Here is a 26891-nt window from a genome sequence, read left to right as displayed (position 1 = left end):
TGAACTCGAGGTTTAGGGGGCCGCTGTTGATGTGTTCTACGAATGCTGTATCCCACATCCGGAAGTGAGAAAAAAATAACAATTTTGAAGAGAGAAAAAAACATTTTTTTTGAAGAGGAGAAAAGATTTTGGAAGAGAGAAAAAAACATTTTTAGGAAGAGAGAAAAAAAATGTAAGACAGACTCAGGAAGGAACTGAGACACAATTTTTTTTTTTTTTTTTTTTTTTTTCACACATTTTCTTTTTTTCCAGTGCGGTTCAGAGCTTCCGTATTATTCTGAAGGAAGGAGGTGTCAAGCAACATGTGAAATGTCAAGCACACATTTTTCAGTGAATAATAAATACAAATTCAAACATTAAAAGAAATGAAAATAAAATCTATATAGCCTAAAAACAGGTGAAAGTCCCGTACATCTATCACAAATTTTTATGATTAGACACCACTATTTTGTTAAATAATAATAATAATAATAATAACTATAATGCTACATTTATAAAGCACCTTGTTTCAGTTTATTCGTTTTACCGGAGTAGGAATATTCCTAATAGATGAATACTCTATGGAGCATTTAAATCTTTATGGAGCAGAATAAAGTCAATTTTCAGAATAAAGTCTTAACCAGATAATTTCCTTAATCGCTGATGTGGAAATAAATGTGGTCAACTTTAAAAGACGGATAGACGAGCTCTGACATGAAATCACTTCAGGTCAGGAATTTAACATTGCGTTCAGGTTTAGGCTATAAATACATGAGAATCACGTGTGAATCGTGTGATACATTAACAAACATTTCAAGAAGTGGAAAGTGTATATGATGTTGTATCTTAATGTTACACTTGACAAGCTCCAGACACACAAATAACAGAGAACGCAAATGGAGTAGAGACCGCGCCCATCCGATCTGAAATCACAATGTGTGCATTTTCATTCATATGGTTTACACTTTAGAAATATTGGCTGCACAGATTCATAAATTCACTGTAATTTTGGATATGTTTATTTAAAATGTCGCTTTATCCTTGTGCCTCTTGGATAATCAGTCATACAAATATTTGTTATATTATTCAGATGAATCTGTTATTTGTTTTGAAGTCATTATTCATGCCTTTCCGAATAAGGTATTTGGCTTTGGGCACATCCCTAGTCAGCATTGCTTGATAAATACACAGACTTGGAGTAATAGCAGTGGCTCTTACGTGGGAGCCTCATGTTCAATTCTAGCTTGTGTCAAAAATAAAATGATAAAACAAATATAATAATCAGTCTCCCTCCTCTCTAGGATATTGAAGATATCAGTCAACAAGTGCTGTAAATTTTAACCTTCATAACAAATTACTGAATTTTCCAGTACAACAACAGATTTGAGTGACATGAATTAACAGTACCTTGCTGTCCAACTTTTTCATTGTGACTAAATCCAGGGACTTGAGCGAGTGTCCCGTGGGAGCGATGAAGTAGAGGCAGATGTGGATTCTGGTGTCATGGTAGTTAAAGAGAGAGCGCTTGATTTTCAGTTCTTCCTGTAGGTAGTTTTCAAACTGTGTATCAATGTAGTCCACGATGGGTTTATAGCTGAGGAAAACAAAGAAACATTTCGATTTTCATATGCATGCACATTTTTATACATTTCAAGCTTCAAAAGTACACAAAAGTATAATTTAGAAGTCTAACAAATTATTCCACGTGACTCGTACCTTGTTCTGAAGGCATACGATAAGGTTTGGTGAGAAACAAACCAAAATTGAATTTATTATTAAGTGAAAATCTTCACCCTGTGCGAGTACATGAAAGAGCACAAGAGCAGCAGTTCACGCAACCCCCCCCTCGCCAGATGGGGCGTTCATTTAAGGGTGAACTATTATTTAACTTCAATGACAAAAAACTCGTTGAAAGATGTCTGTGTGAAAGCATTACTGTCAATGATTTTTTGACCCATAAAAAACTCCCTTCCTCTGTGTCCAAGAGCGAGAGAGAAGCAGCTGTGTGCCGACTTGCCAGAGGACCATGTTTACGATGTCTGACCTTTTCCCTTGGCTTCTTGGATATTTTCTCAGCATGCACCACTTGTGAGCTTTCAGAGTCTATGCTGACTGCCTCATTCTGGATACATTTTTGCAGAAAGATATGATGTCTGGCATCATTCCTGACTATTTCACACAGGCAGTAAGTCTTTCTACAACCCAACATTAAGAAGGTCATAGAAAAGTGCATTCCCAAAGCTGGACTTCAAGCCAACAATTTCCTGACTTCCTTCTCCACCCCAACCCTCTCTATTTCCTTTAAAACACTCCAATTAAATACTTCTGGGGTGAACTATCCTTTTAATGCATTAAGGCCCCGATATTCTTCAGAGGGGTAAAAGGAAGTTCTAAACAGCCGAGCAATGGTATACTGTTTACGAACATTCAGACACCGGCCACACTGCTGTGGGAAGTGTTCAGAAGTATATTTAAATATGAGGACGCTCATATAACTAATATGACATTCAAATGTGTTATCGCTGACATTATGCCTCATTCTATGAGTGGAATTCACATGAGGTCAGTAAAAGAAGTTGTTTTAACCACTCGATGATGATTTAAAGTGATATATATGCAGAAGAAAATGTTTAATTTGTCTCGTTTACATTATGAATTCATGACGCTAATGTGCTAACACACTATACGCTGTCACAATATGCGCCAGTTACACTCTGTTATTGTGATTTATGATAACACTGACACTACTGAAAATGTGAGTGTATAAAAGTGTCAATGTGCAGAACAAAGATAAAACAATGATGATAGAGGCATATCTTACTTTAGACAGATGCGTGAATGGCTTTTGCTGCAGATGGCACATGAGTGAATGGGCACTTGAGAGTATTTGAGAAGTTTTGATTCCTTTAGTAGACTAATAAAACAAACAAAAATCGCATGACATGGTCTTGAAAAATGTCTCTTAAGAGAACGATCGTACAGATGTAAGTAAATTTGCACCAGCTCGCTAATAACTACATGCTGTGTTTTCCTGTTGACTCATTCTGACGCACTGAACAACATAAACAGAATTAGCTGTTGGCCTCAAGGTAGGTGGAGCTCCAGGTCACACCTACTAATAACATGGACAAATGGCAGTAAGAAGGTGCTATGCATCCGGAAATAATTTTTTCCTAAAAGTTCACCCCAGCAAGCTGTTACAAACCACCTAAAACGAATGCAAAAACAAGGTTTTTTGGCCAGATTTTGTTCTAAATGCTGTCACACCTGTTCGTTCTTCGATTTCGTAGGAAGTATATCGAGGCCTTTACTATGCGCGAGCAAATGTAGTCTGTTTCTCAGTTCAACCTTCCAAAACAAAGATGTTGGCTTACACAAACCATACAGGGAAGTTTACATTCTTACCTTTCCTCTTTGTTGATCTGGTCTCCGAAACCCACCGTGTCAACGATAGTCAGCTTGAGGTGGACGTTGCTCTCTTGCAAGTCATATGTTCTCGGTCGCAGGTAGACGGCGTTTTGGTAATGGCTGGCCTCCTCATTTTCAAACATTGTGTTAAAAAGTGTGTTCATTAATGTAGACTTGCCGATGCCCGTCTCGCCTAGAGAAACAAGTGAGAATGACTGACAATCAAGGGGGCATTTCTACTATATGTTCTGGTTATCCACTGGCATTTGAGGTCAGGTTCTCCATGAACATTGAGCTAGTACAGGGTTTAAATGTGCTGTTTATAGTTGCTTACCCACGCAGAGGATGTTAAAGCAGAAACCCTGAGTCACCGATTTACTGACCAGCTGATCAGGTAGACTGTCAAAGCCAACATGACCGCCAAGGCTGAGGTTACGCTTTTCTTCATTCTACAATGAAATCAGAAACATATTGCCATTCAAGGTTGATGTGGGTTGGGATATGGCTTATGGTGAGGGCAAAAACAAACAAAAATGTTATCAGTATGCAATGGTGGGTAGTGATGGACCAAAATATCGGCCAGGCCAATAAATTGGCAGATATTTGGTTATTTGGAGAATGGTCAACAGAAGTGTTAGCTATTGTAACATTTTCAAAATCAAGCAACAATGTTGTTAATAGATAACAGTTTCTAGCTTGAAATATTTAAGAGCATATTGTGTAATATTGTGTTTAAATGTACAATCAATAAATAATTCAAGGATAAACATTTTTGCAAGTAGACAGTGTTAAAATCTTGTCAACGAAATTACTGATGAAAATGTTAGGCTACTTGGCATTTTAAAAGAACAGTTCACTGAAGAATTATCAAAAAAGTATCCTGTGCGACTTGTGCATCATATTCCAAGTCTTCTAAAGGCATGTGATAGGTTTTGATGAGAAACAATCTGAAGTTATTTTCCAGTGAAAAACTTGATGTCGGTAACCGATATAATGGTCCAGGGCGATAAATATAGTACAATAAATGGCCTTATGATAGTATTTTGTGATATCTAGCATTTTTTTAAATGTCATATGATATCTGAAATTTTGATAATATCATACAATATTTGGCATATAACGGAACAGTACATCCAAACTTAATCATAAATGTAATCAATGGGACTCATGCGTCATATTCCATGTCTTCAAGGCATTTGAAAGGTATTAATGAGAAAACAATAGGTGAAAATCTTGATGTTGGTAACCAATATATTGATCCAGGGCAATGAATACCATACTATAAATGGCCTTTTGAAATACAGAATCAGATATATAAATTAAACCCTTCCCCCCGAACATCCCCCCCACCTGACACAACCACGCATTACAGTGGTCTCTTACAATTATAGCAAAAAATTAGAAAAATACAAAATAAAAAAATACTTTCAAAAAGCAAGAGTGCACATACACATCAAACTAAAAATTAAAAATCAAAAATCCATCTCCACTGCCCCTCCCCGAGAACTCTCCAAAAAATCCAAATATCCACTTCCTATTAAACAAATCCCACTTTCATAACCTTCTAAAAATTGCCTCCTCAAATAACCTTGCTCATCTCCCCGCACCACTCCCGAAACGAGGGTGCCCCAGCCGTCTTCCACCCCCTGAGTATTATTCGCCTGGCCACCATAACTCCGGCCAGGACCCAACCTCTTAAGTGGGTATCCCCAAAATGTATGACTTCCCCATCACCCAAAATGCAGAGTCTGGGGCAAAATGAAAACCTTGTGTCCAACACATCACACATAAATCTCTGAATCTTTAACCAAAATTCCTGTATTTTAACACATCCCCAAAAAACATGGGTTGTGTCCCCGTTTTCTGATTGGCATCGCCAGCAGGTGGGTGTGTCTTTAAGACCAAGTTTATACAATCTAGAGGGGGTCCAATATAATCGATTCAAAATCTTAAATTGCATCAGACGCACCCTCGAATCTCTAGATGTAGACTTGACATTTTTTTTAGAATCTTAGCCCACACTCCCTCCTCCAATACCAAATTTAAATCTCTCTCCCATAATCTCTTGAGAGAAGTTGAAGCTCCATCTCCCAGACCCTGAATTAACAGGGAGTAATACACTGATGCCTCATGACCTTTTCCAAAAGCAGTAATCACCACTTCTAGAGTATCTGCCCTTTTAGGGGGGTGTATGCTACTCCCAAAAATAGTACAAAGCAGGTGGCACAGCTGTAAGTACCTGAAGAATTGAGATCTAGGAATCCTGAAATGTTGGACCAAATTTTCAAATGATCTCAATCCACCACTCTCATATAGGTCACCGAGTGTATTAACACCCCTCTCAATCCACTCCGACCAACAGAAAGGGGACTCACCAATATGCAACTTTGGGTTTAGCCATATGCTTGAGGCAACATTTAAATAAATGTCTGAATTAAACACTCTGGACACTTTTGTCCATAGTGCGTGCAGATGTGTGATAATGGGGTGTGACTTAACTTCTCCAATTAGTTTAATAGAAAGGCTTTGTAATAGTAAAATAGGGGCAATAACTTTCTGTTCAATACAAAACCAGGGAGGGGCTCTCTCAGGTGGAAGCGACCAATGAGCTAAATGTCTGAGACCGAACGCATAATAATAAAACAAAATTTTGGGTAGGCCTAGCCCACCTTTGTCAATCGGCCTATGTAACTTGTTGCAATGTAACCTGGGACGCTTTCCATTCCAAATGAAGGACTTCGCTATACTATCAAACTGCTTAAAATGAGAGAGGGGGACATCTACAGGGAGAGACTGTAGTAGGTAGTTGAATTTTGGAATACAATTCATTTTAATAACATTAACCTTCCCAATCATCGATAAATGTAATGAAGCCCACCTGCCCACATCATTCGAAAACCTTTTTATTAAGGGTTCAAAATTAACTAACTAAATCATACAAATTTGCGGGGAATAAAATTCCCAAATACTTAATTCCCTGTTTAGGCCACTGGAAGGCGCCCGGCTGAAAAGCCGTTATTGGGCAGTACGCTGTCAGAGCCAAAGCTTCGGATTTAGACCAACTGACTTTGTATCCTGAGAACTTGGAAAAGGAATTAATAATTCTGTGGAGGCAAGGCATAGATCTAATGGGGTCAGAGACGAATAATAAAATATCATCTGCGTAAAGCAGAAGCTTATGCGCCATACCTCCTGCAGTCACCCCTGGAAAATCATCCTCCTTTCTTATCGCGGCTGCTAATGGTTCCAGTGCAAGAGAGAACAATCAAGGGGAAAGAGGGCAACCTTGCCGGGTGCCCCTATCCAGAGTAAAATAATCTGAAATTAGTCCATTTGTTTGTACCGCCGCTACTGGGTGTTTATAAAGTAACTTAATCCATCCAATAAACGTACTCCTGAACCCGTATATTTCCAAAACCTTAAAAAGATAATCCCATTCTACCATATCAAATGCCTTTCTGGTGTCAAGTGAAATGGCAGCGACCGGAGATTGATCATTCACTACTGACCACATGATACTGATTCTCATCAATATCATGTGGTCAGTAGTGAATGAACAATGTTATCAGAAGAGCTGCGGCCCCGAATAAACCCCACCTGATCTACATGTATAAGAGATGTCATAACTTTACTTAATCGGTTAGCCAGAATTTTTGACAAATTTTTTTAATCTAACTGGATCAGGGAAATTGGACGGTAACTTTTACACTCGCTTGGATCTTTGTTCTTTTTAAGAATCAGACTGATCCGGGCTTGTGTCATGGTTGGCGGGAGCTTTCCATTCTTTAATGATTCAGTATAAACTTCTAGCAAAAGTGGAGCAAGTTCTGTAGCATAAGATTTGAAAAACTCAGCAGTAAAGCCATCAGGCCCCGGAGACTTGCCTGTAGGCAAGGCCCCAATAACCTCGCCAAGCTCCTCCAAGGTTATCTCAGAATCAAGAGAATTTTTTTGCTCAGTCGTCAGTTTAGGGAGATCTAATGGTTCCACAAAGTTTCTAATATCTTCATCAGTAGACAAAGACGTGGAACTATAGAGATCAAGATAGAATTCTTTAAAAGCATTGTTAATATCAATGGCTGAGGTAAATATTTCACCACCAGCAGATTTCACTGAGGGAATGGTAGAAAAAGACTCTCTCTGCTTTATATATCTAGCCAAAAGTTTTCCTGCTTTGTCCCCCGACTCAAAGTATGACTGTCTTGCCTTGAATAACCAAAACTGCACTTTCCGTGACAAAATAGTATTATATTTGTATTTCAATCGAGTCAATTCTCTGAGGCCATCGGATGACAAACGGCACTTCAGCTCTGCTTCGGCATTTTTAATATTTCCTTCCAAATCCACAAGTTCTCGTGCTTTGGATTTTTTGGTGAATGAGGCATACTGTATGATCCGACCCCTAAGAACCACCTTAAGTGCCTCCCAAGCCATGCCCACAGTGGATACTGAGGACCAATTGGTCTCCATTTAAACACTGATTTCAGTCTTTAATATTTGTTGGAATTCAGGATTTTGCAAAAGGGATACATTAAGGCACCAACAATACGATTTCTTTTTCTCCATATGTGGCACCACCTCTAAACTCACCAGGGCGTGATCTGAGACTAAAATGTTTCCAATTGAGCAATCCACAACAGATGAAATGAGGGACTTGTATATATATATATAAAAAAAAAAATCTATTCTAGAATAAATCTTATGGACTGATGAAAAAAAAATGTATAGTCTCTACCAGATGGGTTCAAAAGTCTCCAAATATCTGTAAGACCAAGATTTTTACACATCCTGTGAAGCGTCAGTGTTGCTCTAGGGGGCTTACACACTTTTGCTTCACTATGATCAAGCACTGAATCCATCAAAAGATTAAAGTCTCCTCCCAATATTATATCATGAGGGGTGCCAGCGGCTTGCAGCATTCCTTCAAGATCTATAAAAAAGCCCTGATCATCAGCGTTAGGCGCATAAATATTAGCCAAAAATCAACCTTTGCCCCTGAATTTCAGCTAAAACAATAATGACTCTTCCTAATTTATCTTTAATCTGTTTGAGACATTTGAATTGTAGATGTTTATTTACCAATAAAATGACTCCCTTGCTCTTACTTGAGCAAACACTAAAGAACATGCCCACCCCATATCTTCCCAAATTTTTCCGCTTCCTGCGGAGAAAGGTGTGTTTCTTGAAGAAACACTGTATCTTATTTCTTACGTTTAAGAAAAGTAATAACCTTCCTTCTTTTTATGGGGTGCCCCAACCCATTTACATTCCATGTGGAGAGAGATAGTACACTCATATTAACAACTGACATATTGATATAATAAAAAAATAAATAAACTGTGTGTCAAAAACAAAATTATACAGACCACATTACCCATTAGTGAAACAATCAAACCCCGAACTTCCGCCCGAACAAAACAAACAGAAAAAGAAAAACGTGTACATTAACTCCGCACACGAGAGTGCCAACCGGCGTCAACCCCTCTAAACTCAAAAGGTCCATGAACGCCCACGAGCCCCCACAACAACTTTGCCATCGGATTGCACAATTTTGCCTCACAAATTTGTGAAGCAAAATTACATAACAGAAAATACTTTGTAAAATAACCCCCAGTCAAAAGGAAGAATGAACAAAACAGAACTGTTTTAAAAGTGTGATCCTCCACAAAACAAATTCCAGCTAATATAAAACCGTTCAGTTTCATGGATAGACAAACGAATGTTCATTGAGCCAGCTTTTATGAGTTCAGCAGATGACGTAATCATTCCAGTGTTCCGTAAACGGAACAAGCTCCAGCCGCTAGGCGGAGCCAACACAAAAAGAAACAAAACCGACATCCCGGTTCCCCGAATGGTCAAGTCAATTCACTCAGAGGCCGCATAAAAGTATATACCATGACTTACTCAATCCGTCAACTTTATAAAAGACATCCTTTGTTTGAGCATGTAGATATTTTGCAGTCATCCGTAGTGTCCACTCTCAAACTGGCCGGGAACTTCCATGCAAAATTAATCTTCCGTCAATGCAAAAGTTTCAAGGAAAAGTGTTATTCACAAAACAAACTCCAGCCGCTAGGCGGAGCCAATGCAAAAAGAAACCAAAATGATGCCCAGCTTCCTCAAAAGCCAGAGTAAGTACAGCGAGTCGACCCACTCAAATGAGAAACATCCAATGGTTTACTCACCCATCGATTCAATAAAAGACATTGCCTGATTGGGACATGTAAATACTTTGCGACCGTCCTTCGTTTCTATTCTCAGTTTGGCCGGGAACATCAGAGCAAAAGTGATCTTCCACTGATGCAAGAGTTTCTTGCATTCCCTGAACTGATCGCGTTTCTCTCATCGAACTCGCAAAGTCCGGGAACAAGAAAATATTATGATTCCTCCAAGAAAGCTTCCCTTTGCTCCTCACCTGGCGCATCACGAGATCTTTATCGGATGACCTCAGAAATTTGGCCAGAATCTCCCTCAGCAGATCTCCGAGCAGGGACTCTGTGAGCTCGCTCGATTTCCAGCTTGTGGCCTATTATGTCGAACAGACTCGGGAAGAGCTCGTCTAGGAATTTCACCATAATTCTGCACTCCTCATGCTCAGGAATTCCAACAATTCTGACGTTATTCCTGCAGCTTCTATTCTCAAGATCTTCAAGCTTTTCAAGAATACGTTCCAGATCAACTTTGGTCGCGGGCGGTGTAGTAGATAATTCCATCTACGAAGACTCCAAATAATCGATTTGTTTCTCAGCATCTGACACTCTTATGACTAACTCAGAGAATTTTATTTCCATCGCCGTAATCGATCGACGTATTACAGCGAGATCCTCCGAGTAAGCAAGAACCTCATCATCACCGATATGTTGGACAACTGACGCTGGATCTCCTCTCCCGCCGCGCCATCCAAATCGAGTCCCCGGTCTGTAGGCCTGTCGGTGCTTTCATCCTGAACACGTAAGTGTCTTTTAATGTCTCCAGAGCCCAATGATTTTGACTTGGTGTATTGAATTTCACCAGATTATAACATGAGAATAATAAAAAATTTAGCAAAGTGAGCAGAGCTCGTCGCTCACACGTCTGCTTCTTGCATGGCGTCACGTGACCACCTCCCAATATCTTTTATTTTGATAATATCAATAGTTAGCATTTTAAAAATATAATATATCTTTGGAGTTTTGAAGGAACACATAGTTTACCCATACATACTCATCACAGTCTGTGAGCTTCAACTCACGGACTGGTGACCAGAAGTTCTCCTTTAGGATTTTCTGGTAGAGAGCAGAATTCATGATTCACTCAATTATTGCAAGTCGCCCTGGCCCTGAAGCAGCAATGCATACCCACACCGTCACACTACCACCACCATGCTTGACCGTAGGTATGATGTAATTTTTGTGGAATTCTGTGTTTGATTTACACCAGATGTAAAGAGACCCCTGTCTTCCAAATAGTTCTACTTTTGACTCATCAGTCCAAAAAACATTCTCCCAAAAAGTCTGAGGATCATCAAGGTGTGTTTTGGCCTTAATGTTCTTCTGGGTTAGCAGTGGTTTTCACCTTGCCACTCTTCCATTGATGGAATTTTTGCCCAGTGTCTTTCTGATAGTGGAGTCATGAACTGTTACCTTTATTGATGCGAGAGAGGCCTGCAGTTCCTTGGATGTTGTCCTTGGCTTTTTTGTGACTTCCTGGATGAGTCGTCGCTGTGCTCTTGGAAAAATTCTTCCATTTGGAGATAATGGCTCTCACTGTGCTTCTTTGGAATCCCAGAACCTTTTAAATAGCTTTGTAACCCTTCCCAGACTGATGTATTTCAATCTCCTTTTTCCTCATTTCTGGAATTTCTTTCGACCTTGGCATAGTGTGCTACTGGGTGAGACCTTTTAGCCAACTTCATGCTGCTGAAAATGTTTTATTTAGGTGTTGATTTGATTGAACAGGGCTGGCTCTAGTCCAGCTGAACCCCATTATGAATGCAGATTCATAGATTTGGGGATTTAGTAACTAAGGGGACAAATGCTTTTTTTACACAGGCTCAGTTGGTATTGGATAAGTTTTTTTTTTTGCTTCAATAAATAACATTATCATTAAAAAAATGTATTTTGTGTTTACTCAGATTGCCTTTGTTATATATTAGATTTTGTTTGAATTTTTGAAACAATTTAGTACGAGATACACACAAAAAGTGAAGAAATCAGGATGGGGGCAAATACTTTTTCATAGCAATGTATAAATGTTATATTACAGCTTACATGTGTGCAGACAATGAAGCATTATCCGACTAGGCAGAATACATAAATTGCACTGTGAAAACGCTGTTTCCTTAAAAATGTGCTACAAATAACAGATTAAATTGTCTTTAGCGTGAAGAATTTAACTTCTAAAAAGTAACTCATACTTTTACATTATATGCTATTATTTTAGGATCTCAGGTTTTCAATTTACATAGATAAATCTTTAATATGTTTAAATAACTTTTTCAAAATGTTCGATTATTTGGTTAAAATTTGGCCTGTTACAGTTTTACATTTTTCACACTATTTTCTCAAATATGTTTTTTTCATGACATTTTCAAAATCTACCAACAGTCTTGTCAATGGATCACGTAAGTAAATATTGTGTTAAAAAAGTACAATAATTGATTCAAGGACAGTGTTAATCTCGTCAACGAAATTACTGATGAAAATGTTAGTTGACGAAAGGCTTTTTTTTTTATTTGGTCAATGATAATGTAGACGAGACCAAAAAGACGCATAATATGATAAATGATAAAGGATTATAATTAAAACTTACTTTACTTTGATGAAAATATGACAAGAAAAAAAAGATTAAATTAGCTATTCAAAGCATAAACTTCTGCACAGACAAAGAAACTAATGAACAGGTGAACTACAAACATGTCATTTTCGTCAACTAAATTATATGCCATTATAGTGAGAGTAACATCGACTAAATTCAAAGAACATTTAATAAAAAATTCTGACTAAAATAATAAAAAAACAACTGTGTAAAAATGATTAAATAGATTCAATACGTTAAATGCAGTAGTTAAAAGAGTAAATATCCAGTTAAAACTAATCAATGCATGTTGTCTATGCTGTTTTTCAAGAAATTATGCATATACAGTTGTAATCAAAATTATTCAACCTCCCTGACTGGTGATGTGAATTAAAACACATCAACTAAAACCTCAGCAAACTGTCAAAGTTTTTAATACACATTTGAGTAAATTTGAGAACAAAGAGTTCAGTTTACCCAAATTTTTAAATAAAAAATAACTAATTCTCTCCACAAACGTCATGTCAAAAATATTCAACCCCCAAAGTCAATCATTTGTGGAGCATCCTTTATCCTTAATAACAGCAAATACATTTTTCATGTAAGTGTTCTCAGGCTTCGGACACCTCTCTATTAGAATTTTTACACATTTCTCATGAGCAAAAGCTTCCAGCTCATTGACATTCTTTAGTTTCTGTGCTGCCACTGCTTCCTTGAAATCCCAACAAAGGTTTGCAATGGGATTTTAATGATGGACTGAAAGGGCCATTTAAGGACATTCCACGACCTATCCCAGAACCAGATTTTGGACAACTTGGTGTATCCTTGTTGTTATTGTCTTGCTGCAAAGAACACCCCATAACAGGACTGACCCACCTCCATGCTTGACTGTGGGGATGGTGTCGTTCTTGTCATCACCTTGTTATCTTACTCCAGACGTACTGCTGACCCATGGGTCTAAAACTCATTTTCAGTTTAGTGTCATACGTCTATAAAACCTTCTTCCAGGACTCCACAGGTCTTTCCTAATTACTTCTTGAATATTCAAGTCAACATTTCCCTTGGTGAAGTTTTGCTTTCTTACACACCCCAAGAATGTTACTGTTGTACCATATTTAAAAAATGTATGAATAATGCTGCCAACTTTGTCTATTGGAAATTGAAGTGCCTTGGAAATGTACTTTTAGCCATGACCTTTCTTGTGTAATGAAATAATCTCTTCTATTAGCTTTTGAGACATTTTAATAGCATTTTTTGCATAGAAATACATTTTTGCTTACAACTCTAAACTTAAATTTTAAAACTTAAATAAGTTTTGCAGACTGATGACTTAATTTTGTTTTAAAACAATTACTTGTGTAGCCTTACATATTTAAGAAACAGCTACATGCAATAGGGGTTGAATAATTATGACAAGGTTGTATTTTTTAAAAATCCTGCTATTTAGAAATATTAGGTCATATATTCACACTATGACTTTGAATGTGTCACTCAATTGATATAGATGTAAAGTATAAAAATTCTGGGTCATCAGAAAAGCTTACCTTTGTAAATCCTTACTGTCTTGGGGGGGTTGAATAATTTCGATTACAACTGTATAATTCTAAGAGAAGAATTATAGTGGCAACACTTTACAACAAGGTTGTATACAGTATTGCATTAGGCATCATGAACTAGCCATGAACAATATTTTTTTACAGCCTTATTAATGGTTAATGGTAATTTATAAATATACTTTTGTTAATTGATAGTTCAAGTTAACTATTGTTTTAACTAGTGGTCAACCGATATATCAGCCGATATTCTGACTTTTATAATTATCGGCCAATAAATTTCCCCCTTTTGGCCGATTTTTTTCTTGAGGGTGCCGAAAATCACCTGCTTGCATGTGAAGCGACTGAAACATGTAAATGACAAGTCATGGTTCATTTTGTTGTTACATGCCATCATGCTACTACAATAAGACCGGTGTGCAACACAGTTTCATTTGAACGGTCCGCATATCAGAGCCGTGGCAGACGCATTTGTGCTCATAATGTTAAAGTGCTCACCTGTTTCATTCTCCCTCTCTCTCCTCAACAGTTCCCTGTAACTTTTAACTGTCTTGTCTAATGATAAAAAGGCAAATATCAATAAAACTAATATCATATACCATCTGCAAATATGCACATCTCTCGTTAAACAGATGTAATAAACCAACATCACAGAACTTCAGCAGATCCAGCATCCTGTGGAACACTCATAAATCTTCCTCTGAACGGTCTCTCCTCAACAGTTCTCTGTAACTTTTCTAATGCTAAAAGGCAAATATAAATAAAACTTTATTATATACTGTCTGCAAATACAGTTGTGCTCAAAAGTTAGCATACCCTTGGAGAATTGGTAATATATGTACCATTTTTAAAGAAAACATGAGTGAGCAGGCAAAACACATTTCTTTTATTTCTTATGGGATTCATATTCAACTGTAGGTTATAACAGAATGGCACAATCATAAAACAAAACATGGCAACAAAGAAAAAAAATAAATGACCCCTGTTCAAAAGTCTGCATACCCTTAGTTCTTAATACTGTGTATTGCCCCCTTTAGCATCAATGACAGTGTGCAGTCTTTTGTAATAGTTGTCTTTGAGGCCCCAAATTCTTGCAGGTGGTATAGCTGCCCACTCGTCTTGGCAAAATGCCTCCAGGTCATGCAAAGTCTTTGGTCATCTTGCATGAACCGCACGTTTGAGATCTCCCCAGAGTGGCTCGATGATATTAAGGTCAGGAGACTGTGATGACCACTCCAGAACCTTCACTTTTTTCTGCTGTAACCACTGGAGGGTCAACTTGGCCTTGTGCTTAGGGTCACTGTCATGCTGGAAAGTCCAAGAGTGTCCCATGTGCAGCTTTCGTGCAGAAGAATGCAAATTGTCTGCCAGTATTTTCTGATAACATGCTGCATTCATCTTGCCATCAATTTTCACAAGATTTCCCGTGCCTTTAATGCTCACACCCCCTCAAAAAATCAATGAGCCACCAACATGCTTCACAGTGGTGATGGTATTCTTATCACTATAGGCCTTGTTGACCCGTCTCCAAACATAGCACTTATGGTTGTGACCATAAAGCTCTATTTTGGTCTCGTCACTCCAAATTACAGTGTGCCAGAAGCTGAGAGGCATGTCAAGGTGTTATCGAGCATATTGTAACCGGCTTTTTTGTGGCATTGGCACAGTAAAGGCTTTTTTCTGGCAACTCGACCATGCAGCTCATTTTTGTTCAAGTATCATCGTACTTTGCTCCTTGAAACAACCACACCATCTTTTTCCAGAGCAGCCTGCATTTCTCCTGAGGTTACCTGTGGGTTTTTCTTTGTATCCCAACAATTCCTCTGGCAGTTGTGGCTGAAATCTTTCTAGGTCTACCTGACCTTGGCTTGGTATCAAGCGATCCCCGAATTTTCCACTCCTTAAGTGATTGAACAGTACTGACTAGCATTTTCAAGGCTTTGGATATCTTTTTATATCCTTTTCCATCTTTATAAAGTTCCATTACCTTGTTACGCAGGTCTTTTGACAGTTCTTTTCTGCTCCCCATGGCTCAGTATCTAGACTGCTCAGTGCATCCACGTTAGAGCTAACAAACTCATTGACTATTTATACACAGACACTAATTGCAATTTAAAAAGCCACAGGTGTGGGAAATTAACCTTTAATTGCCATTTAAACCTGTGTGTGTCACCTTGTGTGTCTGTAACAAGGCCAAACATTCAAGGGTATGTAAAATTTTGATCAGGGCCATTTGGGTGATTTCTGTTATCATTATGATTTAAAAAGGAGCCAAACAACTATGTGATAATAAATGGCTTCATATGATCACTATCCTTAAATAAAAGACAGTTTTTTTTTGCATGATCAGTCATATTTTCAAAATCAATGCCAAAATTTCACAATTTCTGCCAGGGAATGCAAACTTTTGAGCACAACTGTATGCAGATATCTTGTTTAAAAAAATGTCATTCACGAACCTCATGAAAAATCCAGCATTTTCTTCCCATCGAGTGCTCATCTAATATCTTCCTTTGAAGCACGTATTCTATCAGCCACAATGAAAAACTTCAGGATCAGGAACAAAAGTTCCTCTGATTCACAAATAATTACGGTAATTCTTGTGACAATCCAAGTAGGCGATTCAGGCCATTTAAACTGTCAGGAGATTGAGGCTCACGCTGGATCCGCACGAGTGCTTGAGTGCAACTTCAAGGCTGCGTCTAAAACCAGGAAAATGCTGCCGCCGGAGCCTGTATACGGAGGTACGATGAAAATAAGGTGCTTTTCAAACAGTTCAGAGACCAGTTTCCTTAAGAGTTCATTTCATTCAAAACAGATGTCAGTTAAGCCATTAACTGATTAGGCAGCAAGGTAGCAAGTCAACTGCCTACGTTTTAAGATGCATCCCAAGATAAAAGCGTTTCACGTGTGCTATATGTAAATGTCTTATTCACTATGCACTGTATGTACAACTGGTTTGATTCGATATTTTTTGAGTAAATACGATTGCTAATGTGGACATGCCATCCATGGTTGCTGGACTGGCCACCTCAGTGTGGAGCGCTTCTATTGTTTTGTTATTTTTGTTTGTTTGTCCTGTGTTTAGTAATCTTTTTTCAGTCAGTTTTACCAGAGACGAACTGCTGAACATTCAACAGCATACACCAGTCAATATTTTCCCGGATTTTGAATATTCAGACGTTTTGTTTGACATTCTAGTTGGAGACACAGCTGTGTTGTTTAAACGCGCTAGGAGACGCAGGCGAGGGAGACGAGCAGGCGTGCTGGTCAGGCTCCGTCGGTGCGGCTTTCGAACAATGCTGCCGAGCATTTATCTAGCAAATCTCCGCTCTCTCCCTAACAAAACGGACGAACTACATCTCCTCACCCGCACAAACAAGGACTTTTCAAACTCTGCTGCCTTGTGCTTCATAGAAACCTGGCTGAGTGAATCCATTCCGGACAGCGCGTTACATCTGCCGGGCTTTCAGCTGTTCAGAGCGGATCACATCGCAGAGTTAACGGGGAAAACGAGAGGCGGTGGAACATGCTTTTACATCAATGAAAGTTGGTGTACAGATGTATCAACGTTAAAGAGGATGTGCTGTCCTAATTTGGAAGCGCTCTTTATTAACTGTAAGCCTTTCTACTCACCGCGGGAGTTTTCCTCGTTTATTCTGTTGAGTGTGTATATCGCGCCAAATGCGTGTTTGAACACAGCGCTGCAACAGCTGGCTGATCAAATCACAGACACAGAACAACAATATCCGGACTCAGTTATTATTATTCTTGGGGATTTTAACAAAGCAAATCTCACATGTGAACTGCCCAAATACAAACAGCACATTACATGCCCAATCAGAGACAGAAATATACTGGATCACTGCTATACAACAATAAAGGATGCATATCGCTCTGTCCCTAGAGCAGCTTTGGGACTCTCTGATCACTGTCTAGTTCATCTTCTTCCAACCTACAGACAGAAATTAAAATCTGCTAAGCCTGTATTAAGGACTGTAAAGAGATGGACCAACAAAGCAGAGCTGGAACTACAAGCCTGCTTTGATTGCACTGATTGGAGTGTTTTTGAGGCCGCAGACACCAATCTGGATGAGCTCACAGATACTGTTACATCATATATCAGTTTTTGTGAGGATATGTGCATTCCTACTAGGACTTATTTAACATTTAACAACGACAAACCATGGTTTACAGCGGAACTCAGGCAGCTTCGTCAGGCCAAAGAGGATGCTTACAGAGTTGGGGATAACGTCTTGTACAATCAGGCCAGGAACACACTGAATAAGAGAATCAGAGTGGCTAAAAGAAGATACTCTGAGAAGCTGAAAAACAAGTTTTCAGCTAATGACCCTGCATCAGTGTGGAGTGGCATGAAACAACTTACGAATTACAGGACTCCTGCCCCCAATCCTGTGGTGGACCAACAACTGGCTGACGACCTGAATGTGTTCTACTGTAGATTTGAAAGGCCCAATCTCACACCCCACACCCACTCTGACCTTCACTTCACACAAACATCAACACCTCCTGAAACCCCCCTCCTCCCCCCTCCTGCTACTCAACCTGCACTTAAGATCTGTGAAGATGATGTGAGCTGGGTCTTTCGACAGCAAAGGATAACGAAAGCACAGGGCCCAGATGGCGTTTCACCTGCATGTCTTAGATCCTGTGCTAACCAACTAGCCCCCATCTTCACACAGATCTTCAATAGATCACTGGAGCAGTGTGAAGTCCCATGCTGCTTCAAACATTCCACTATCATACCCATCCCAAAGAAACCAAAAATCACAGGACTTAATGACTACAGACCTGTCGCCCTGAAGTCTGTGGTCATGAAATCATTTGAGAGACTGGTGTTGGCCCACCTGAAGAACATCATTGGACCCTTTCTAGATCCCCTTCAATTTGCTTATCGAGTAAACTGGTCTGTGGATGATGCAGTCAACATGGGATTGCATCATATCCTGCAACATCTGGACAGACCAGGGACATATGCAAGGATACTTTTTGTGGACTTCAGTTTGGCTTTCAACACCATCATCCCAGCTATACTCCAGACTAAACTACACCAGCTCTCTGTCCCCTTGTCTATCTGTTAGTGGATTACCAGCTTTCTGACGGACAGGCAGCAGCTTGTGAGACAGGGGAAACTCACTTCCAGCACCTGTACAATCAGCACTGGTGCCACCCAGGGATGTGTGCTATCCCCAATACTCTTCTCCCTCTACACCAATGACTGCATCGCCAAGGACCCCTCTGTCAAGCTCCTGAAGTTTGCAGATGACACCACTGTCATCGGCCTCATCCGAGATGATGATGAGTCTGCATACAGAAGGGAGGTTGAACAGCTGGCTGTCTGGTGCAGTCAAAACAGCCTTAAGCTGAACATGCTCAAAACGGTGGAGATGACTGTGGACTTTTAGGAGGAACACCCCAACACTGAACACCCCACCTCACCATTCTAAACTGCACTGTGGCAGCAGTGGAGTCATTCAGGTTCCTGGGCACTACCATCTCACAGGACCTGAAGTGGGAGACCCACATTGACTCTGTGTACAAAAAGGCCCAGCAGAGGTTGTACTTCCTTCACCAGCTGAGGAAATTCAACCTGCCACAGGTGCTGCTGATACAGTTTTACTCAGCAGTCATTGAGTCTTTCCTCTGCACTTCAATAACTGTCTGGTTTGGTTCAGCTACGAAATCAGACATCAGAAGACTACAAAGGACAATTCGGACTGCTGAGAGGATTACTGGTTGCCCCCTGCACCCCCTTCAAGAACTATATATTCCAGAGTGAGGAAAAAGGCTGGAAAAATCACTCTGGACCCCACTCACCCTGCCCACTACCTTTTTGAACTGTTCCCTTCAGGCCGACGCTTCAGAGCTCTGAGCACCAGAACCGTCAGGCACAGGAACAGTTTTTTCCCTCAGGCTATCCATCTCATGAACAGTTAAATTGCCCCACTGAGCAATAATTAATGTGCAATACACAGTTTAGTCTTTCTTATATTTATCCAACACATCCAACCTCTTCTGCCATTTCATTCCTCTGGAGAGAAAAAAAAAAAAAAAAAAAACATTTGCACTGTTCGTAACAGATTTGTATTTACACTGTACATAACAGATTGTATTAGATTTGCACTACCCATGTGTATGTATGCATGTGTGTGTCTGTACGTATGTGTATAATTAGTTTTATTTTTTATTATTATCTATGTCTTGCTGCTGTTTTTGTATTGTTTTTGTATGGTTGTACACTGGAAGCTCCTGTCACCAAGACAAATTCCTTGTATGTGTAAGCATACTTGGCAATAAAGCTCATTCTGATTCTGATTCTGATTATTATTTCTTTTGCAATTTAATGTTTGTTATTTACTATATTAAATGTATATCGGTATTGTATCGGCCTATCAGCCACCTAGCTCTCTGGATATCGGCATTGGCAATTCAAAAACCCATATCGGTCGATCACCAGTTTTAACTAATGTTAACTTTATGACTTTATTGTAAGGTATTACCATTACATTTGGACTAATATGCAATGCAATACAAATATTTAAATACATTCAATAGACAATGAATTAAACAATTAAAAATCCCATCATTCAGAGTTGGTAAATATGAACTCCTGTGAAATAGGCTTTTATCACATTAACAAGTGTCCTTAAACTCTCCTGCCTAGCCTTTTTCCCCAATGCAGGCGCATATTTGCTGGATGATGTCATCTGCGCTACTGAGGAAGGCTGCACTTCTGCTGGCGTAACACACATCAAGCACTGAAGGAATGCAGGTTGCAAAACCTGCACTGGCGCCTGTGTTATTCCAAAGCAGAGGCACCAGATGGGAGATCCAATGTAACAGATGAAAGCTGGACATCGTCCTAACTGAGGTGAAGGGGAAATGCCTTCTGAAAGGGTTTTTGGAAAACATGCAGTCTGAAGGGAGGAGAAAAACTTGGGAAGGCTTGAACAATGGCCTTATAGGTGCTGATGGTGAATGCCCCCGCCGCAGGGGCAGGCCAAACATTTCCCCTCAGGGGGCAGCAGATCAAGAGGAAATGGAGCAGCATTTGGGGCACAGAACAATATTTTCTCAACGCACCCTCAATAAGATAGCCCTAATTCATGCGTACTGACAGAACACTCGGTGCTGTGTGTAAATCAGCGAACATGCCAGACGTCACTTTGCGAAACCATATACCCCAGACAAAACCATTAAGGGACTCTATGAATTCACATAGTTTTTATCAGTGACTGAAAAGAACATAATTTACAACCATAAATTCGCAGGAAATCATCACACCATCTAAAGGGCTGTGTGTCTATATTGAATATTTATAATATTATATTTTTGTGATGGTTTTTACTGATGATATACAGGCTAATGAAGCAACATCATTGAATATATTACAAAGAGCTTTTTATTTGGCCATTAAGAAATGAGTGTCATTAGACAAGTTTTGTGATCCTTCCTTGTCTCGCAACAAGAATTAAGACAGCAAAAGCTGCGTTAGAGTTGGTAAGTTCAATTCATTTTAATGAATCATTTCAAACTGTCAGTTTCAATGAAACGATTCGAAGCATCCCTGCAACGATTCGTTCGCATTGTTACTTGAAAATGTGTAAGGATATCTCTGCATAGCATTTTTCATACAGTATATTAATGTTTTAGTAATATATATTTTTAGGAAAACATTGCTATTTATTGTTTTATTATTATTTATTATTATTTTGTTACATTGGTGCATATCAATGAAGAAAATTAAATAATCCTTATGCTTATTAAGTAAAAAAAACTGTTTGAAAAGTATGCTGTGATTATTTTGAACTTATTTATTTTGTACTGCATTTGAGTTCTTTCATTTAACATTTTAAATCTACATAGCTGTTTGGCTGAAAAGATGAGTCGGTCCTTTTGAATCTACAGCGTGAAACATCCAGCGTGTCCAAATACGATTCCTGAACGAATTCATCTTATGATTCGGTTCTTTTGAATCTACAACGCAAAACATGCACCGTGTCCAGTGTAATACGATTCCTGAACAAATGAATCTTATGATTGGGTTCTTTTGAATCTACAGTGTGACTGGTGTAGTCAGAATCCTGAACGAATGACTCCCATGAGCCGGTTCTTTTATACAGGACAAAACATACAGTGTCCCCAGTGTAGTCGTTTCCTGAACCAATGAATCTTATGACTCGGTTCTTTTGAATCTACACCGCAAACATTCAGCGCTACCTCCAGAACAAATGACTTATCAGCCGGTTCTTATTAGAGAATGAAAAACGTACTGACCCACAGTTCATTCATTTCATCATGTCTGACTCAAAATGAACCAATGAAGAAAATTAAATAATTTTTCAGTGTTTATTTAATAAAAGAAACTGCTTGAAATATAAATCGCTTTTTACTGCATTTTACTACTTTCATTTAACATTTTGATTCTATTTGCCAACAATGGCTGTTTAGTTGAAAATATGGTTCCTCTGATTGAAAGAAAAATTACCCTTTTATCCATAAACATATTAAATTCTATTCTATTATTGATTCTATTCTAATTATACAATTAGTAAAGAATCAATAATAGAATCAAAATGTTAAAAATATCGAGATACAATTCTTTTAGATATACCGCCCATCAACAATGCTGTTCAATTGTTGGGGTCTACACCAACACAGATTGTTGGAGGCAGATGGCACTCCGAGCTGCGGTGGAGCAGAGCCAAACTGGGCCAACTCCATACTTTCCACCGACATACACCTGAATGTGTGTGTGCCTGCTGCACAGAACTGACAAAACCCTCAACGGAAATATCGCTGACTCCCCATCTGATAGCAATGAGTAGAATGCAGACGGTCTAGATTGATGTGGTATCTGCTGAACAAAAAGCAGACTGGACTCTATCTGCATTTTCTATTAGAGATCTGCATGCAATGGGCATACACACACAGCTGTCTGACTGGCTGCCACTCCTCATGGCCACATGCACTCGGAAACCTGCCGTTGCAGAACATGAAGTAGAAATCTGTGTTTTCCGGTGTAAAGTATGTATTTAAAGGTAGAGTTCATAGGGTACAGATTTCCCAATTCGATTCGATTCTGATTCACAAGCTCTCGATTCGATTTGATATCGATTCATATGTGTATATTTCAGTTATAAAAAAGTGTGGGTCAATGGTGACAAAATTGTCCTTTTTAGGTGAATTAACCCTTTAACATTCGTAAATAACAACAAGATCGCATGTACCCCATTAATGGAGGATTTTGCTTTAAAATCTTAACACATATGGCCTTATATAATTTGAATCATGTGATGTTTCAGTGTTTATTAATGTTAGTGATGATATGTGGGGCATCTAAGCGTGAACAGGGTGTTGAGTCATCATTACTAACCTCATGAAGCTTTATATAACAGTAACTACATCAGCCCTGCCTTGAAACTTGGGCATGGTACGATAAATGAAACTGCTGTTGAACTGGACTGTCTTGTCATAATTGCTCGTTTAAGGCAGGGGTGGGTAAGTCATGACAGAATTTTCATTTTTGGGTGAACTGAAAACCTTTAAGCTTTTTTGCCCATTATGTAATTATGATTAAAATTGATCCTCATCAGTTCAGTGCAGTTGATCAATATGGCCCCTAAAACCACACAAACCTCTAATCAAAAGCATCGACTGTGAAAGCACTTGTACATTACATTACATTAAGCCAACAGTTTGATGGTGTGAAAGAACACTTGGCTGCAAACTTTCCAAATCTAAAGTCCGAGACTTTCTTTATCACGGCACACACATAATGGATCTATTATCAAGACTGACCAACAGCTCAAAATAGTTGCCCTTCTCCAATCCAAACACTCATTTTCCCTCAAAACCCTCTCCAGATTTTAAATGCCCCTCCTCTTAATCAAGAAGGAAAACGAGTTCCTGAGCATTCCCCGCAAACTGTCCTGATCAAACAGTGTTTGTTTGTGTGTGATTGCTCAGTACACATGGCACAGATACCATGCAAGACGACTGGTTTGCTTGAGCTGTCACTTAACACATTCAAGTTGAAAAATCCACTTAAACTCCCAGGAACTTCAAGGCAAGAGTCACTCAAGAACTTGTCAAAACTCAGAATCTAACAAAAGGCACTTAGAGGAATGTATTTAATAATATAGTGTCAAAATTACTATTTTGAGATTGACCGATACTATATTTTGATGACCGATACTAATAACGATTATTTTTATATAATATTTATAAATAACTATTTACTATTATATATAAATATTAGGCCTAATAAGTGTTGGATAACCGATGGAACCCATTTGTAATTGTTTTATTTCTGCTTTTGACACATTAACAATTTTATTTTTATTATGCATACTAAATATTTTAATCATCATCATTTTTACGTTGTTGACAAAGTGTGAAAACTAATGAAAACTAAACTACATTGAAATTACTAATTGAATATAAAATAGAAAAACTCAATTAAAAATCCTATAAAAATCTATAATAACCTTGATGCAAAGTGGTTGAGTCACAAATTTACTGTCCTCTTTGTTCTGATCATTGACTTAATTGTTAAGCTTTAATTGTTACGCGAATCAATGCCAGCACTTATCGGTAGACCAAATATTGAAGAACTGAAAGCCAAAAGTAGAAAAGTGTGAATATTAGCAAAACAGTTAATATTGGTAAAAATAACTGATCAAACCGTTTACTAATTCATACAAGACAATGGGTTCGCTTAAGCTGTTACTTAACACATAAAAGTTTAAAATCCACATTAGGTTTAAAAAAAAACCTACTTCATGTATTAATTAATATGGTATCGAAATCCCTAGTGATCGACAGATATTATTTTTTATGATTATACCAATTATTTTTAAGTAGTGTCTGATAAACAATTACTTTTAACTACCACTTCATTTTTGCTTACATTTATTATAATAATTTCTACATAATATTTAATATTTCACATAAATATTAACAAGTGTTCGATAACCGATATTTGGGAACCTATTTTTAATCTTAATTTATTTCTGCTTTTGAAACAATAATAAATTATTAAACCAAAACAATAAAAACGTACTATGCAAGCTAAATATTTTAATAATCACTATCATATTTACGTCGTTATATTTATGCAAAGTTGTTTTGCGATCTAATCTTTGTTTTGGTCATCGTCTTAAATTGTTAAGTTTAAACTGCAATGCAAATCAATGCCAGCACTTATCGGTAGACCCAATATTGAAGAACTAATAGCCAGTTAAGTTTAAAAGTGTGAATATCTGTATAACAAATTTCAATAACTGTAAAAAAATAAATACAATTGGTCAAATACTTTATAAACTCGAATAAGACTGCTAAAGCTGTACTTAACACACAAAAAGTTTAAAAATCCACTTTAAGTAAAAAAAAAAATAATAAAAAAAAAAATAATTGAACGTATTAATTAATATAGTATCAAAATCACTAGTGATCGATGGATAAGCTATTAGCCTAATTTTTACGAACACCTTACTTACCAGTACCAATTATTTTTATGTTTAAGTGTCTGATAACCAATCTGCGGGATCTGTTTTTTGCTATAAATAATACAAAATTAAACTACAACAAGAAAAATATAATGTGCATTATAAATATTTTAATAACAATCATATAATAATAATATTTATGCCACTATATCCAAACACTGTGCAAAGTTGTTTTGCAATCTAAATGGCCACAAATTTTTTTTCATCTTGTTTGGGCTACGTATGAAATTGTTTAGATTAAATTGCTTTGTGAAACAATAGCAGCACTTATCGGTAGAGCCGATACTGAAGAACCGATAACAGTTTAAGTTAAAAAGTGTGAATATCAGTAAAAAAATTGTTGATCAACCCGATTATCGGACCCTCTCTAAAAAGCACCCCAGAACTTCACTGCATGCTGCTCCATCTGTTTTGTTTTCAACGCAATGCACTGACCACTAGCAGGCTTTCTGCAAGATCTCATAATCTGCTTATGCTTCACACCTACAGGTAATCACCCTAATTTTCAACAATTCCAAAGATCCCATAATTGGCTCATTAATCATTCCTTGCTGAGTTTAAACACCATCAGATCAGCAAACCAACCACCAACCCCGGACACTGTTATCTGTGATCTCACACTGAGGGGCCACATGCTGGTCCCTCACATTACAAACTCTACAGTGAATGAAGGCTTTTCAGAACACAATGTTTGCCACATATCTGAGCTTCATTCATGTTTGAATGGGAATTTGTACGCAGTCTGAGCAAACAGAGCAAAAGATGTCAACAAAGTGGTAAATGAGAAGACTTTTAGCAGACTGCCTTCAGAACCAGCCCTCATGTGCTGCATACTACTGCAATACTCCAATAGTGAAACTTAATGTGTACTGTAATTAAAGCATCAGCCTGCAGATATCAGAGTCAATTCCGATTTGAACTCAAGCAGCATTCCAGAGTGAGAAAACACATTAAATGCTTTAAACAGACAGAACATCAGCAATGTAGAAATACTTTATATGTCAACAATCAAGTTCAAAAAGACAGATACTTGGTCTGACATGTAGTAAACATATCATAAATAAACAGCGTTAGATTCTACTGCTGGTCAATGCAGACTGAGTCATTTGGGCTAAACTCGAATGGTAGCGCTCGTGCTAGTCAGAAAACACATAAAGTGTTTGTGTTTTTAAGTGAAAGCATGTCTCTGGAAGGATGAAATTATTAAAAATGTTACTTACAGAAAATATATCTACATCCGTGGCCGCCATGATGAGGAATGTTATGTTTACAGCCGAAATAAGGCGAAAGGGAGCTGCCTACGTCTCTCTCCGTCCGCTGACACTCTATGGAAAGGTTGGAGAAACTGCGAATGTTACTATGGTAAAGGCCTGACTTATGAATATTAATGAAGTTTACCGACAACGTCTAACTGATTGGTTGGAAGGTATACGTTGGAAAGACAACTAGCAAATCAAACGGTTCAAAACAATAGCGAGGGCGGGGCGTTTGAATATTAATCATGTTACGCGTCTGGGGCCAGAGTTACTTTGAAGCAACGCGAGATGATAAATTAATATTCATGAGTTAATATTTTGCCATAGTAGGAATCGCGAGCGCCTCGGCGCGTTCAATATGGCTTCTTCCTGGAAACTCCCGCTGGCTT

The 26891-nt window shown here is 38.3% G+C and overlaps 1 protein-coding gene across 3 annotated transcripts in view; it reads right to left on the bottom strand.

Moving 5' to 3' along the window:
• LOC127430420 (septin-8-A-like) overlaps positions 1–26604 on the bottom strand; it is a 69411-nt gene extending 42807 nt beyond the window's left edge. For all 3 annotated transcript variants that reach the window (XM_051680173.1, XM_051680174.1, XM_051680175.1), the window contains exons 1-4: positions 26467–26604; positions 3722–3836; positions 3385–3580; positions 1387–1573 (exon numbers count right to left, since the gene is read on the bottom strand). In XM_051680173.1, coding sequence (XP_051536133.1) covers positions 1387–1573; positions 3385–3580; positions 3722–3836; positions 26467–26496 — 528 coding nt within the window. In that variant the 5' untranslated portion in view covers positions 26497–26604. The remainder of the gene's footprint in view (positions 1–1386; positions 1574–3384; positions 3581–3721; positions 3837–26466) is intronic.
• Between the last annotated feature and the right edge of the window lie 287 nt (positions 26605–26891).

This window comes from Myxocyprinus asiaticus, chromosome 40 (assembly GCF_019703515.2).
Source record: "Myxocyprinus asiaticus isolate MX2 ecotype Aquarium Trade chromosome 40, UBuf_Myxa_2, whole genome shotgun sequence".
NCBI classification, from domain to species: domain Eukaryota; kingdom Metazoa; phylum Chordata; class Actinopteri; order Cypriniformes; family Catostomidae; genus Myxocyprinus; species Myxocyprinus asiaticus.
This window is presented reverse-complemented; position numbering and strand designations above follow the sequence as displayed.